Source organism: Zonotrichia albicollis, chromosome 5, assembly GCF_047830755.1.
Source record: "Zonotrichia albicollis isolate bZonAlb1 chromosome 5, bZonAlb1.hap1, whole genome shotgun sequence".
Taxonomy (NCBI): Eukaryota; Metazoa; Chordata; class Aves; order Passeriformes; family Passerellidae; genus Zonotrichia; species Zonotrichia albicollis.
The window spans coordinates 25,016,867-25,032,955 of NC_133823.1; the positions used below are offsets into that span (position 1 = coordinate 25,016,867).

The 16,089-nt window shown below is 41.2% G+C and overlaps 2 protein-coding genes across 14 annotated transcripts in view; one reads left to right on the top strand and one right to left on the bottom strand.

Moving 5' to 3' along the window:
- The window catches only part of MANBA (mannosidase beta), a 65,033-nt gene extending 49,072 nt beyond the window's left edge, over window positions 1-15,961 (top strand). For 3 of the 9 annotated variants that reach the window (XM_074541106.1, XM_074541107.1, XM_074541099.1), the window contains exons 15-18: window positions 3,622-3,764; window positions 5,474-5,731; window positions 7,919-11,525; window positions 12,763-15,961. In XM_074541106.1, coding sequence (XP_074397207.1) covers window positions 3,622-3,764; window positions 5,474-5,731; window positions 7,919-8,143 — 626 coding nt within the window. In that variant the 3' untranslated portion in view covers window positions 8,144-11,525; window positions 12,763-15,961. The remainder of the gene's footprint in view (window positions 1-3,621; window positions 3,765-5,473; window positions 5,732-7,918; window positions 11,526-12,762) is intronic. The other 6 variants (XM_074541104.1, XM_074541105.1, XM_074541102.1 and 3 more) reach the window with 6 other exon arrangements.
- Window positions 13,338-16,089, bottom strand: part of NFKB1 (nuclear factor kappa B subunit 1) — a 58,205-nt gene continuing 55,453 nt past the window's right edge. For all 5 annotated transcript variants that reach the window (XM_026792011.2, XM_074541098.1, XM_074541097.1 and 2 more), the window contains exons 23-24: window positions 15,814-15,991; window positions 13,338-14,212 (exon numbers count right to left, since the gene is read on the bottom strand). In XM_026792011.2, the coding sequence (XP_026647812.2) occupies window positions 14,025-14,212; window positions 15,814-15,991 (366 nt within the window). In that variant the 3' untranslated portion in view covers window positions 13,338-14,024. The remainder of the gene's footprint in view (window positions 14,213-15,813; window positions 15,992-16,089) is intronic.

Genomic DNA, 16,089 nt, shown 5'->3' on the forward strand with positions numbered 1-16,089 from the left:
ACTAATGATGTTTTCAAACATCCAAAACAATGGGTGTTGAAGTAGTAGAGTGGGTTTTGAAATGGTGCAAACTTTAAAGTGTGTGGTTTCTTTGATTTTGTTTCTTGGCCGGGGATTTTGTTTGCTTGGGTTTTCCTGTGGAAGTCTGATGCCATGTTGGCTCTGAGTGTGTTGTCTTCACTGTAAAGGTTTTTGAGGATCTCTGCTGCCTTGGTAGCAAACCTCCTCTCTTTCCCTCTGCAGTGTGGCTGTGTAATCCAGCTGGAAATCAAGGCACAGCAGAGGTTGAGAAGGACCCATTCAAAAAGAAACAGGATTTTCTATTACACTAAGTAGCAGAAACTGCTCTACATTAATTGCATTTTCCATTTCCATATATAAGACGGCTGAAGCCTAGATTTTCATTATGTGAATTAAGCTCAGGAAAAAAAATTCAAGTCAACAGGCACTGAAACCTCAGACCATGCTGGGTAACTTGTCTAAGCTTGTGGTGGGCTTTGCCTGGATTCTGCAGTTAGCAACATCTGTTGCATTGGCAATTTAATTAATTGACAGTTGAAATTCCAGTAAGTCTTGTAGCAGTCCTGAGGGCTTTAGAGATTTCAACCCCTCCCAGACTCTCCCTGCCCATTTCTCATACAAGGCCCATAGCTTTTTCTTTGTTGGATCAGATACTGCCCCCTTGTTTACTCTGTTTCAGATAATCCATCCCCAGTCTGAATCTCCCATCTTCTCAAGTTTAATGACTGAAGAGTAATTTGTTAGCACCCCCTATTTTTGGTACTTTTATTCTTTAAACCACCAGTGTTTTCTGTCAGGAAGTGTCCTTGGAGTGCCAGAACATGCCTTTGTTCATATCACCAGGGGATCAGGTTTTTGAAAGGCAGGTCACGCTTGACCAACCTGATCTCCCTCTATGGCAAGCTGATGCAGTTGGTGGATGAGGGGAGGCTGTGGTGTTGTCTGCCTAGACTTAAGTAAAGCCTTAATGCCATTTCCCACAACATTGTCCTGGAGAAACTGGCTGCTCATGATATGGATGGCTGCACTGTTCACCATGAAAACAAACTGGCTGGAAGGCCAGGCCAGGTGTGGTGGTGAGTGGATTCACACCCAGATGACTGCAGGTTGCTACTGGGATTTCCCAGGGCTCAGTACTGGGGACAGCTCTGCTTAATGTCTTTATCAAGGATCTGACCAAGGGGTTCGAGTGTTCCCTCAGCCAGTTTGCAATCAACACCTGATTGGGTGGGAGTGGCAGTAAGGCTCTGCAGGAAGATCTGGACAGGGTGGATCAGTGGGCTGAGGCCAGTTGTATGAGGTTCAACAAGGCTAGGTGCCAAGTCCTGCCCTTGGGTCACAGCAGCCCCAGGCAGTGCCACAGGCAGGGACAGAGTGCCTGGGGAGCTGCCCAGTGGGAAAGGACTGGGGGGTGCTGGTGACAGCAGCTGAATATGGGCCAGGGTGTGCCCAGGGGGCCAGGAAGGCCAAGGGCATCCTGGCTTGTGTCTGCAGCCAGGAAGAGTAGGGAAAGGGATTTGTCCCCCTGTACTCAGCACTGTTGAGGCTGCACCTCAAATTCTGTGTTCAGCTCTGAGCCCCTCACTACAAGAATGGCATTGAGGTGCTGGAGCATGTCCAGAGAAGGGGAATGGTCTGGAGCAGAAGGCTTGTGAAAAGTAGCTGAGGGAGCTGGGGCTGTTTAGCCTGGAGGAAAGGAGGCTGGGACACACCCCCACACCCCCACACAGCCCTTATTGATTTCTCCAGCTACCTGAATTGAGGTCGTATCAAGGTGGGGGTCAGCCCCCTTTCTTCATTAACAAATGACAGGATAAGAGGAAATGGCATCAAGCTGTGCCAGTGCAGGTTTAAATTCGATCGTAGGAAAAAATTCTTCACTGAAGGTGTTATCAAACATTGGAGCAGGCTGCCCAGGGAAGTGGTGGAATCACCATCCCTAGAGGTATTTTACAAGATACACATATTTTACAAGGTATGGCATGGGAACTTAGGGATGTGGTTCAGTGGTGCACTTGGCAGGTGAACAGTTGAATTTGATCCTAGAGATCTTCTCCATCATAAATAGTTCTATAGTTCTGTACTGAGAAGCACCAATATACTGAGTATGTTCAGTTTATTGACTGTCTGTTTTGAAGATATGCAGCTGCTTCTCCTGAAGTTTTCCTCCAGCCTTATCTCTTTGGTTTGCTTCAGTGCAATTAATTTGAATGCCAGTGGTGTCTTTGCTGGCAACAGACTGATCTCATAGCACAGTTCAATCTTGTGTGGGTTTACCAGCTAGATATGAGCTTCTCTTGTTGTTTTCCAAGCTAGCTGGGTGTGAACTTGCTGAGAACAAGGTGATGTGTAAGGTGCTAAACGGGAGCGAATGCACTTATTCTTCACAAAGTTCATTCATGTCTATGTGGAGTGCAGACAAAGCCTGTTCAAGTCCCCCTGGGAAAGCCACAGCAACCCTTTTAAGACTATGCTAGATAAGTCTTTAATTAGGAGATGTTTGAATGGACTAAGAGCTTTGTACAAGAACCAAAACTAAGAGAGTGATTACTAAGATTTACAACAAACACATCTCACTGAAAATATTCTTCATACCTCATAAAGCATACATCAGCTTTAAACTTGTTGTATAAAGTAAACACCCAGAAACAAGAATGAAACCTGTATCTAACTTTTCTTTCCTTGTGAGATGGTGCAGCTGACTTGCTGCTTCTTTTTCATGCCATTTCAGTGACTGGACAATGGTTGAGCAAGGACAAACTTAAAATGCAGATAGTGGGTACTAGATGGAATGTTAATAGAGGAAAAAATGGATGCAACTTCTCTTTCAAAATGGTTACATGACAGTGTTGCAAAGCAAGAAAACAAAAGTGCTTTTTTTGGAGAGGATGCAGAGTTTGATGGCTTTTCCAGTTTAATGACAGATTTTCAAAGTATTAAAAGTAATGAGGTACAGCTTTCCATAAAAGAAGCAGTGTGAACTGTTTGTCATGTGCCTGTCATGATTACTAACTCCCATGGATGAGGTGGTGTCTCTAGATCCTGGCAGGTTTGTTTGCCAAGCTCACAGTTGTCTTTGGTTTGGGAACTTATTTTTGTCTTTATTGTTACTGATGTCCTCTAAGGAAGAACTGAAAGGAGGACTGAAAAAAGGGAAGAGAGCACTTTGTATAAGTGCCTTGTCTCTTTTTATAGTAGTGATAGTCTGTGGCAATGCCAGTGTGTTTGTCTGGATTCTCAACAGCACAGATGCTCCAGCTGCTTGGTTTATGTGGGATATGCTGTGTCAGCCTTGTCACTCATGTTCACGGCTTCCTTTAACTGAATGACAGTGTAGCAGTGATAGGACAGAGACAGAGAAAAATGTAAACTTTTGGGAAAGCTCAAAGCTTGAAAGAGCATCAGATCTTTTCCAGGGCAGAGCCTTGCCTGGAAGGAAGCAGGAGTACCTTCAGTCATTCTTTGCACTTGATAGAGATGAAAAAGGATGGAGGGGGATGTTGCATTGCCAATAGCAGGACCAGAAAGCACATATAGGGAGCGTGTGACAAGGCAATCTTGGATTCAGTTTCAATCTTTATTCTTTTTAACCATTTTTAGAGTATGGTGGTAAGTGGAAGCTGCTCCATTATTTTGCCCAGAACTTCTTTGCACCACTGCTGCCTGTGGCCTATGAAGACAAAGGGATGTTGCACATTTATGGTGTCTCAGATCTTCATGAGGACCACAAGGTGACTTTGAGGGTAAGTGGCACCTACCTCACCACTCTTGTGTGCCTCCTACAAAAATGTGAGAAGCTGAAACAAGCAGGTCCTTGTACAGACAAGCTTCAGAAAGGCCATGCTCAAACACTGTAAGATGCAACTCTAGTCTTTAATCTTAGGGACAACACTATTCTTTATTAAAGTAGTGTGTAGTGCTTCACAGAAGAAGGAATTGCTTTGCTTATAGCCTATAGGTATAAGGCTGAAATGAACTATTCTGTTGAAATCTTAAAGGGATTGATGGTTAAATAGAACAAAGTGTGAAAAATGGTACCTCTTACTTAACAAAACTCTTCCCTGGTGTTAGAACTAGATAACCTGATTAAGTAGTGGGGAAAAAAGGGATTGTACCATTGCTTACCAGTACTCAAACTATACAGCTTTGGGAAAAAGGACTGGATTGTCTTCTGAAATATGAACAGCACATCTTTAATTGGAAGGTCACCTATGCATGGCACCACTTTGCAATTGATGCCTTAACTGTTCTCTGATAATGCTATAGAAACTGATAGGATTATTAAGTCAGTATTTGGACTGCTGTGTTTTCTTGTAGACAGCAGTCTTCCTTTTCAGGTTGTTACATTTTGTTGCTATTAATCATATGGCAGCCAGACCCCAGATGAATTTAGGGACCATTTTCCACTATGAGATACAGCTCCTGACATAAAATATATCCCATGTGAAAACAGTGTGAAGGATGGAAAAACAGACCTTGAGACCTGGAATGACTCACTAGTAGTATGAGTGTCTCAGCTCCTAGATCATTGCTCTGTCTGGTGGGCTTCCATGAATTTTCAGATTTATAAGGTTGCTTATATGGAGTAAATTATGCTACAGAATATGGTTGCAATTTTTGGATAGTCAGTTCTTGGAGTAGGATTGCACTTAGTGAAATTGTTCATTTCTGGTCTGAGTTATTCTAACAGACATAAATTCAGATTTTTTGATAGCACCAGAGAAGTGTTGGCAGTAGAGTAGTTCTGATGAATACTGTATATTGCACTTCAAGAAGATTTGGAACTTAACTCTTGAAAGGAGTTAAGATCTATTCCTGACTGCACACTCCTGTTAAGGCTAAAACTAACCAAAAATTTATGAAACAGAATATTTTAATTCTCATTAAGTACTTAATTTCCAAATTATGCCCTTTTAAAAAGGGCATATTCATAATGCATGGAAGATGTCTGGGAATGTATTTTGCTATATTAATATACCCTTCATAATCCCTTTTAAGATGATGGAGCTTGCTTCTGTTTAAGAGTGATTAAGCAGAAACTCTAGTATACCCAGTTGGGTTACATCAGATAATGCTGAGCAATCTCATAAAAATCCTCTGAGTTTTTTTTAATTCAGGAAGGGAGGAAAAAGAGTCAACAAATTAGTCACTCAATAATTCCATTTCCAGCACTTCCTTGGTAGGAATTAACAATCTCTTCCTCTCAAGGAGCCTGGAGAAAAGAAAAAAGTCTTGCAGATCAAGAGCAGCTCCAGACTGTTTGAAATGGACCTCTTGTTAGGATTTTAGAATGATCTCATTTATATGCTGTATCTATTGTGTGGTTTCTTACTACCTGGTGCTGTCAGAAAAACATCTATTGTAATGAGCAATCTGAAATCTAGGATGCTGCATTGTTTTCAGAAATGTAGCCTTTCTTCTAAGCTTTGTGCTCTCTCAATGTGCTTGATAGGTCTCAGTGCACGCCTGGAGCTCTTTGGAGCCCGTGTGCACCCTTGCCAAAGAAGGTGTGACTGTTAAAGCACAGAGTGCTGTCCCCATCTACAAGGAGCCCATCTGTGACCTTCTGGGAAGATGCAGAAATTGTACCAGGGAAAGCTGTGTGATTACTTTCTGTCTCGTGGGAGAAGATGGGCTCCAGAGTCCTAGGAACCATTACTTCCTTTCATCACTCAAGGATGCTGTGGGATTAGAGAAGACCCAGCTTAGTGTAAGCATCAATCATGCTAAATTACTGTATTTGGTTTTGCTAATCCTACTGGTTTGGGTTGTTTGCTGGCTGTGCAGTGTCTGATTCCACTGAATGTTCTTTCTCCTTGGTTGTTGCTATTCTGGCTTCCAGGTTGCATTCAAAATCAGATTTTTTTCTGGTGTCACTATATGTGTATCTGAATAAGACTGCTGGGGGGGTTGTTTGTTTGTTCATGATTTTTTTGTCTGGGCTTTGTTCTGTTTTAAAGAATGAAATCTCCCTTTCATTTGTTTAGATTGTCCTCCCCCTTGCAGCATTGCTCCTTTCTTTCCTTTTGTCCCTAGACAGCAAATAGCATCATGACAAGTATTCTGGCTTGCAGACAGCACTATATGTCAGGTTGAGGTGATCCTAGTTTGGTTGAGTGTGGAGTGCATTATTGTCAGCAGTATTTCCTCTGGAGGTGCTCACACTCTCAGATCAGTGGAACATTGCTAACACACAAAATTGCAGCATTGCATTCTCCTTTCCTCCTCTTTCAAATCCCTCCCCTCCAGTAAGGGTTCTGATTTGCATAATAGTGATTATTCTGAATAGCTGGCAAGTGTGTCAGTCTCCTAAACAGGTAAAAAACCCATTAGTGTTGTATAACATTGCCATTTAGTCAATTTGCTCCTTTTTCCTAGATTTCTTCTGCTCCTAGCAAGCTTGCTGTATATATAGAGAGCTTGCATGCCCTTTGTGTGTGTGCACACGTGTTTTGTTAAACCTCACTTCTTAGCATGTACAGCTTATTGGAAAATTCCTAATCATCAGATGTGCAGGATGGGGACCTTTGTGTTCTCACATTTGGCTTTCAAACTGCAGCTTTGCTCTTTAGTGCTAAACTGAACAAGGAGGGAATAGAGGTCTAATCTCTTTGAATCTGGACCAGCATAATTGCTTTACAAAAAGAAAATGGGCCAGATTTTCTCTTCTTATCTCTTTCACAACAGCACAGCCTGCCTCCTGAGTGTACAAAGAAAAGAAATCAGCCTGTTTTAATTTTTTTTTTCATCTGGTGGTACAATCTGCAGTCTGAGTCATGCTGTGGGGAGGTTTTTTGTTTGTTTTGGTTTGGTTTTTTGGTTTATGGATGATATCATCAATAAGAAAAGTTCTGCAACTGGAGCATTTTTGGAAAATTTCATTCCTTTATCTTGTAATGGTGTTGTCTTTGCAATACTAACTAATAAGGATAGCGAGCAAGGATAAATGCAAAGTGGTCATTTTAAGAAATGCAGCTGTGATTAAAAAAATGACTGTGTATGTCTATACTTAGTTACTAATTAACTAACTAGGCTTTCAAGTACATTGCTAATCCAAGAGCTACAGTTCCTAGCATTGCTTTTAAAAAGCATCAAAAGCATTAGTATTACTTCAAGAAACAAAATGTGTAGAGGATGTGTGCTTTTTCTTAAAAATGAATAGCATTGCTTTTCTTGTAAGCAGAACATGATGCCTGTACTGGCTGTAATTTGTCTTCTTTTTATAGATGGTTAACTGGTATTTGAAAGTTATGTAGCATAATCTTTCATTGTGGTGAATGGGGAGTGCTGCATGAAAATGCATCCTGGCTGGGATTTTAGGTCTCTCTGAGATTTAAGAGCTGATAGAACTTAATACAAAACATTATACCTTGACCTTACATTTTACAATTTTTTTGTAATATATAACTAAATTAAGTATGAGGGCTTCACTGCCATGATGCATTAAGATGAGATGTCTTTCTGTCTTACTGGGATTTTTACCATCTTTGGCTTTTGTGTATTTCTATTCTGTATATAATTGAAAGGCAAGCTCTTTTAGCAGATGTGAACTGGTAAGTTGAGCGAAGTGTTGGTGAAAGGACAAATGTCTTTCACTGCAGTAAGTACAGGATACCAGTACTATGTAGAACTCAGATTATCATTTACTCAGTTATTCTCATAAGAAGATGGCAAAGTGATAATACTTCTTGGCATTTTTCCAGTCTATAGTATTCTGTAGGAAGGCTCTAGTTACATTTGCAGTTTTTAAATGATTCTTAGATATGAAGAATACTACTTTTGATGAGATGTGATTGTTCAGCCTACTAGTATGCAGGTCTTTCCCAGTTTGGGTGTAACTGGAGTCTTCTTTGACATGTATTTTTTTAATAATACATATTTTTTATTTCTCTTTCAGGCCTCTGTGTCCCAACAAGATGGCATTTATATATTTGTTCTTCAGACCACTGCAATTGCTCCTTTTGTTACTTTGGATGTAGGGAGTATAAAAGGCAGATTTAGTGATAATGGTTTCCTTATGACTGAAAAGAAGAAAACAGTTGTGTTTTATCCTTGGGAACCTACTAGTGTTGAAAAGCTAAAAAGTTCACTAATTTTGACCTCTCTACTGGATGTTGTCTGAGAATACTTCATTTCATTCTAGATAAAGAGTGAAACAGGAGGAGAAATAAAAATTAGAAGAATTTGATTGAAGCTCTGAAGTGACGTGCACTTTAAACTGGCTAAAAAATATATTGTGTCTTCCTGTCTTGTGAATTGTAACTGCTGGTTCATTGTAAAGATACCAACAGTAAAGCTTACATATAATATATGTGGTGTATTGAAAACACATCCATATTTTTTTCTAGTTTCACTATGCTGTAAGTGGAAGTTCAGTTTAGGATACCAGCAAGGTGTATGCTGAGAGCAAGGGAGAAGGATAGGGAGTGAAGCTGGGACTGCCTCCAGCCACTCCATGGGCAGGTTGCTAAACATTTGGCTTGTCTGTCAGCCTTGGTTTGGAATGCAGCTGGGGTCTTGCTGGTGTTCCACAAGGATCCTCTGTCCACCCAAGCAAATATTAATTTTCTTGCAAAGCAGAATCAGCATGGCAGTAGGTGGAGTTTGAAGGAGCTCTGGCACTGAAGTCCATCGCTGATGTAAAAGCAGCACGAGGGCATTGCTCAGTGGTGGTGTGGGGGTCTGGGGCACATGTGGGGCAGCAGCTCTGTGTTCCACTGGAGAACTCAGACTCAGTTGAGTTGTGATCACAGTTTTAATGAGCATGTTGATACTTTGGTGTTAACCAAAGCTGACATACTCCTGAGCGAGAGGAAAAACTTACAGATGAAAGGGAAATGATTAATGAGAGTTTCTTACAGATGCTTTATTGGGTCACCAAAACAACTAACTGCAGTTGCATCTGGTTCAAAACAAGTCCTAGTTAAAAGAAAACATGAAAACAATCAAAATATGGATGTGTATGTGCCAGTGTTAATAGATTTTGTAAAATAGATAGGGAAATTGACAGTCCTGAGTAAAACTTAACAAATGCAGGCGCTGACAAAGGAAATGAAAAAGCTGTTCTGAGAGGCATCATGGGCCAACAATACCAGAAAAATCCTCCAGCTTTTTGGTGTCCTGGAATCAAGGTGGAATCAAAGCATAAGGTAAGAAAGTCAATATAAGGTAAGAAAGAACAAATGTAGAGAAAATATGATTCATATATACTGCTGCAGTGTATTAGGAAGAGGGCAAGTCTGTTGATGTCTTTCTTTTACATTGATGGAGAAATGTCTCTTCTAGCAACATCTAGATAGAATTTCAAAATGGCACTTAAAAGTGTTAAATAAATAAAACTTTGGAGGAATCACTTGTTTAGAGACAATCAAGAGACCTATCTGGAGGTCAGTGATATTTGTTCATCTCAGCAAATGAGTGAAGCTTAAGATATGTAGAAAAACTTTTGGATTGCTAGAAGCAAAACTCATTCATTAATTATTAATTTGCATAACTGTGACCTCATCTAGCCTGTCACAATTTTTAGGCAAAGTCTTGAAAAGAAATGATGTGGTACATGATAAATAAGTGATGAAGTGGCTATGCAAATAAAGTCTACCAGCACAGTTAAACATAACAGCATTCTATTATTTTTTTTCCCTGTTGCTTTCTGCAGTTACCAGATTGACATAGCAAGGTTTGGGATATTTTAAAAATTATTGCTGTTTTTGAAGGTCAGGAGCTCCCTAAGTAGTAGGTCCATTCTTTCTCAATGAAAATCTTTAATTCGGCACTAGGTGCCATTGTGAAAGATTAGCAATTGCTTAAGCCAAATGCTTGAACTTTAACCAGAATTTAAAGGGGAAGGTTGACTTCCATTATTGTTTTAATATCCTTAATATGTTCTTTTGGTTTCCTGGTGTTGTAGTAGGTGTGTGTTTATAGAAGCTATTCTCTCACCGTGCAGCAGTGGCTGTAAGGTGTGCTTTGGTTAACCATTGTTACTTTGGCAGTGCCATCCTGTGCTGTATTGGTTACATTGTTCTGCCTTAGTCTCAGATCTGGGCAGAGATAGGAAGGCAGCACTGGTAGCCTGCACTCCTGTCAACACATCCATCTTGCCAGCTGGGTGTTGTTAGAGCTGCAGCAGCTGTAACCTGTATTGCCAGTGCTGTCTGATGGGGTTTGGCAGCCGGAGCCCTAGGACAGCATTTGGTAGCTGTGCTGCTTGTCCTCAGTGTCATTGCAGTATTGGTGGCAGCAGCAGAGGGGACTGGCCCTGTCAGTGTTCCTTCAGGGCACTTCCTTGCTATGTCTTGTTAAGGACCAGGGAATTCTCTTGTGCTCATGGCCTTTGTTTGCTCCTGGGCCCCTCTGGGCTGTTCTCCACTGATGGCAAAAGCAGCAGCCAGAGTGCCCCACAGCCATGACAAATGCCCTTCCAGAACAGAACTTGAGAGCAGGTTTGGGAAGAACACTGTATGGTGTTGGCTAATCTGTTGTCCTAAAACCATTCTCTGGCTGGGATTTAGCTGTGAACACATTCTGGGCTTGCAGAGGCCGTTTTGAGCTTTGGAGCGCAGCTGTTTGTACTTCCTGCCACACAAGGAAGACTTATTTTCCTCCAGTTTACTGGAGCGTGTCCTTGGAAGCTTTTTCAAGTTCTGCATTTTCTCCAAGAAAGAAGCATGCAAATGTATCTAAAAATTGCTTTCTAAGTAAGTGTTCATAGTTCATAGTTGGTGTTTCTTGTTACCTGCTGTTTGCATACCTTGTGGTCTGGACAAATATTCTGCCTCAGAAGCACATCTTTCTCAGTACTTTTACTTCTGTTAGTTAGTTCCCTTTTGGTTTTGGAGATGTGTAGCAGAGACCTTTTCATTAACTTGAACCAGTGTCAGGAGCAGAGAGATGGGCCAGTGAGTTTCTTATTTTCAGTACAGGAGAGCTGGGGTTTGAAGCTTACAAGCCAGCCTTTTTATTGTCAGAATCACTGTTTTCTTTCTTACCCACTTAGGGTACCAGGAATTCATGGTTTGAAGTTTTTAGGACAGGTTTCAGTCCAAGAGTTGTGTTTACATAACCTTGCTTTCCAGTCAGATATTACAAGGTAGCAAAACAAAACCCCCAAATTAATTCAATTAGTGTGGAAAACCAAAACTTAAATGAAAAAAGGTCATCTCTGTAAGAAGTAGTCAGTCAGCAGAGACCTATAATACCTGAACTAGTGCTCTTCTGCATTGTGCATATGGCAAGGGTGACTGGATGGCTAAAAAATTCTATAGAAGTTTGATTTAAATGAGGCCATGGAAAAACATACTCCAGCCTGGGTCTAAGTGGGACATGAGGCTGCTTCATAATGCTGAAAGCAGGAAATCAACTCCTTGGTAATTAACTTGTGTTGTCTTTTCCTGTAGGAGTCTTTTGGAGCCTGCAAAGGTTTGGACTGACCACTGGCCATTACTCTAGAACTGCTTTATTTCAAGGCATGATCACCCAGAAACACGAGAAGCTGTGGATGGTGGGTGAGTATTGACCATAAACTGGCAAATGGGCACCAGCATTCCTGTCACTTTACTTGGGGAAGCAAGAAGAGTGGCTCTTTTTTCTTAAATGTGTGAAAAAAGCATTTTACTTTCCAGGCAAGGGAGAAAAGACAGTTCATACACCACTACATGTAGGTAAGATTCTTATCCTCCTGCAGTGCATAGAATCTCAGAATGCTGCCTAGGTCTTCCAGTGATTTCCAAATTTGTACATACATGCCAAGATGATGCCAGGAAACATACAACTGTAGCAGCTAATCTAAAATCAAGGGCAGTTGAACTTTCTGAGTCATTCATTTCATATCAAATGCAGAGAACATCTGAAGAGATCTGTTGTTACAACTTTTGCTGCTTTCAACAATTTTCTGTTTATTACTGCAGCAGAGTAGCAGAATAACAGAGCGAGCTCTATTCCACTGCACATACAGATTAAGTTTGGAGGTTTCTCTCTATAAGCCAGGTGTAAACAGATGTGCTCAGCAACAATTTTCTATCTCTAAAAAAAGGGAAAAAAAACCAAAAAAGATTGAAGTATTTTTTATCAAATACAATGAAACTGAGAAGCTGCCAGGCTGCTATTTAAAAGCACTTCCATACATAGGGCCTAGGGGACCTGCTGTGCATGATCACTAACCTGATAAACAGCTATTATGCAACATCTGGTCACAAAATGCTTTAAGGAAATACAGATCCAGGTGTCTCCTGGTGGTTTAAAAGCAGAGCTGGTCAGAACTAAAGCTAAAAGTTGTGCATAACAGCCAGGGTGCCCTGGTGACCTGCAGCATTGCAGAAACCTCAGTAAAAATCTCCGCCAGCCCCCTGAGCTGTGCTGGAAATCCTTTGGAAGCAGAAGGTGTGTTTTACTTGAACAGCAGCTCTCCTGGGGCCCAAAAAGCCCCTCCACTTGTGGAAATAGAAGAACTTTTGCCTGTTTCTATTAGAGCTGGAATACAAAGAGAACACTGGAGAAGTACATTAATTGAACAAAAATCTATATGCCTTAGACACTGCCTGGATGATTATACATACAAGAACTGAAAGAACGAATGAATGGCACTCTTTCTTCTTTTCTGGAAGTAATTAACATTCTCAGTAATTCAGCCGGATTATAAAATAAATTCACAAATTTTTTTCGTTACTCATCATTTAACTGATTACAGCAGCTACCACTCTAAACATAATCATTTTCAAGGTTTATTTTGATTCATTTTCTCAGGAGTGACACCCAGGTTACTGAAGACTGAGCTGAGCCAAGAACCACCCTGTCAACACTCCTTCTTTGTGCCAAAAAAGTTGGCTAGAGGTAAGTGACAGTGGTACAGTGCCCCTCCTGTTTTTTTTTTATCACGAACTCTGATGCCTGTTCTGTTTAGTTGTGCCAACATCAATAACAGGACACTCACCATCTCAGAATTGATGTCAGACAAGAAGAAACACTGCTCATGAGCACAGTTACTACAGGAGATTCTAGATAGCCCAAAGGAGAGCTGTCTCATCAGAAATTTGCTGAAACACTATGTTGGTTTCAGTGTAAATGATTCTCTGCTGCCATAATAAGGAGAACTAAAACAAGGAAGAGGCCTTAATCTCAAAGTACAGATGCTCAGCAGTAGCTGATAGTCCTGCTCTCCCTCCATAAAAGATACTTTAGGCTTAAGACAGGTGGCTTGCCACCTTTCATTTTAGTGCTTGGAAATCAGCATGATCTTGTATCGATGCCTAAAATAGAGATGCTAAATCTTCAATACCTCTGCTTGCAAAGTAATGTAAGAATCACAGCAGGCACAGACAGGAGCATTAATTTTGGGGTTTTATTATAAAAGTAAAATAAAAATAAGCATTTAAAAAGCACGCTTTTCCAAAAAGGAACAGATATAAAAAAAAACTATTTACAAGTAGGAAAATGCCAAACTTGAAAAATTTTTGAATAAGAGGCACCAAAGTTAAGTTTAAATACATTATTTGAAATATACAAGATTCTTTTAGGATTCTCTTTTTTCGCTAAGTTGTCTCTGTTGTGATTAAAGTAATGATTTTTCTTTGCCAGCTATTTTATAAGCTGTTTGCATGCAACTGTGCTGCAATAATTATGAAGAGAGCAGCTAGAAACTGTATCCTCTGATTGTTCCTGTGCTTAACCTCTTTAGTAAGTTTGTATTATGCATTAACAACTTCTTTTTCATTTGTAAAAGAAAATCCTCACAGACCAGGGAAGTTCAGTAAGTCTTTGACAACATCCAGACCTCTGTATTAATGCAGCAGTGGAGCCCTGGTTGTTGTAAATGGCTTGTAAATGAACACAATTAAATGTACTTGAGGAAGGAAGCAGTGCCTAGAAGTCACACGCTGCAGTGGCCATTTGTTTGGGTTCAGGTGAGATTCTTCCAGTGTACTTTTGGTTGTGAGTTCCCTTCCCTCTGGCCAGGATGACACTGACGTAATTTGAAATGTCCCATTTCTTCCTGTAACTGAAGATCACTAGTCAGCTATGTAATTGCTTTGCCCTGAGCTTTGATGTCCACAGCCCAGGGCCATTTTGCCAAGTGTTAGTGAGGACTTGCTGCTCAGAGAGTCTGAATAGGTGAAGCTCAGCTTGCGGAAGGAGGTCTCCACACCACTATCACACACACTTTCAGGGTCTTGGAATCTGCTGTTGTAGAGCTCACCTGAGGGACAGAGCAAAGGGAAACATCATTTGTGTGGCCTGAGCAAGGTTGCTTTGAGAAAAGCCTAAGGCATATAAACCAACAGGGTCAAGCTCTTCAATAGGAAAATAGGTCTAACATGAGGTATTGTAATAGGAAAAGCTGTACTGACTGTTTCCAGGCCACCAAAGCATGTGCTCTGATGTACTGCTGGCAGAGATCAGCTTGCAGTTGGAGATTGGATGAGATGAGAAGCCTGGTGCTCTACTGACACTAATGCTGTCACTGCAGTTGGGTCAGGACTCTGCCCAACTGTGGTGATCACAGGGCAAAAGGCTCTCTGGTTCTCAGAGTCACACTCTGTGCAAGTGTGCAACTCCAGGATGAGGCTCCTAAAACTTCTAATTCATGTTATTTCAACTTACAGATTTCTTTTTGAGAGCTTTCATCTAGTAAGTGACCCCAAAATAGGAACAAGTCAGTAGCATTCATCACCGGGGCAGGATCCACAGGAGTGCCTGACTGTAAGCTGGAACTGAAGGTACCATGTGGGATCGGTGTGGCTAAAACAGTGCTGGTACCTTAAGAGTTCAGTCTTGTTCTTCTAAGCAAACATCTTAAACTGTGAGATGCCCTCTGTGTTGCAGAAGGAGCAGAACCCCTCTTACCCTTCAAGATGAATCTAAAGGGACAGTATGTGTACAAGCACATTTTCGGGTGGGTGTGAAGGTTTATTCCATGACTGACCAAAGAGTTTTCTATAGAGAATAAACTGGCAATGTTAGATTGGAATGGAGTGATGTGGTGTTTCTTTTTTCTTACTAGAAATACCTACAATGTTTTTACACAGGGTGTAAGTTTCCACATTTGGCTACAGGCAGCACTACCAGTGTTTGAACAGGAAAAAACAAACATTTTTGTTACTAAACCTGGCCAGACAATGACTGAACAGCCCTGATAGCAAACTTCTCACAATCTCTCTTCTTTAGAAGAGTTCCCTTCCCAAAACCACTGTAGAACCTCTGTCATGGAAGGTGCTCAGAACTCAACTGGACATAACATGGGCAATCTCTTGTCATGCTCCACTGGCCCTGCTCTGAGCAGATGGTTGGCCAGCAGGACTCCTCGAGGTCCTGTGCAACCTAAGCCAGCCCCAGCTTCTTTGCCTACAGAACACTGGGCCATTTTTGAGTGCTACACATTGTGGAAGGAGAAATTTAATACTGAAGTCTTGCCAAAAAGTTTAGGAGCCCAAAATATTTTTGTTTATCCAGCTGTGGGGCGGGGGGAAGTCAAAAGCAGAGATAAATGCATATTCCCAGTACATCCAAGGCATTACCATTAGCAAATGGCAGTTATCTGGTTTTAGCAAAGGGCAGCAGTAGAATGAATGCTGTCATGCAGGCATGCTGATTCAAGTGATTAATTTTTCCTCTCTCTTCTATGTCTAGCAGATATCTATGATGACAGGAGTCACACTGCAGTAAAGTATTTCTGGAACCAGTAAGCAGGTGAAGCAGTGTGTGCAAGGTGTGCAATCCTAACAGTCCTAGATAGAGCGGAGAGGGAAAACTGAAAAAAAACCTTAAATAAAGCTGTTCATATTTTACTCTCAGTTTTACCTGTCTCTCCATTTGCAAAGGTGAGTGGTGATGATAATGGAAGAGCTTTTGCTGTGCTGTCCTCCAGGGGAGGCGGTCTGCGTGAGATGGACAGTGCTTCCTGAATTATTTCTATGGCTTCTGTGTGATCCATCTGTCTCAAAGCAGCGATCAGCTCTTGAACTGTACCACCAGACACCTGAAAGAGCAGACATCAGACACTCAGCATGACCAGGCTGGCTAAAACTGCAGGGCTGCAGTGTCTCACTGTGCGGGAGAACAAGGCTCTCTACGTGT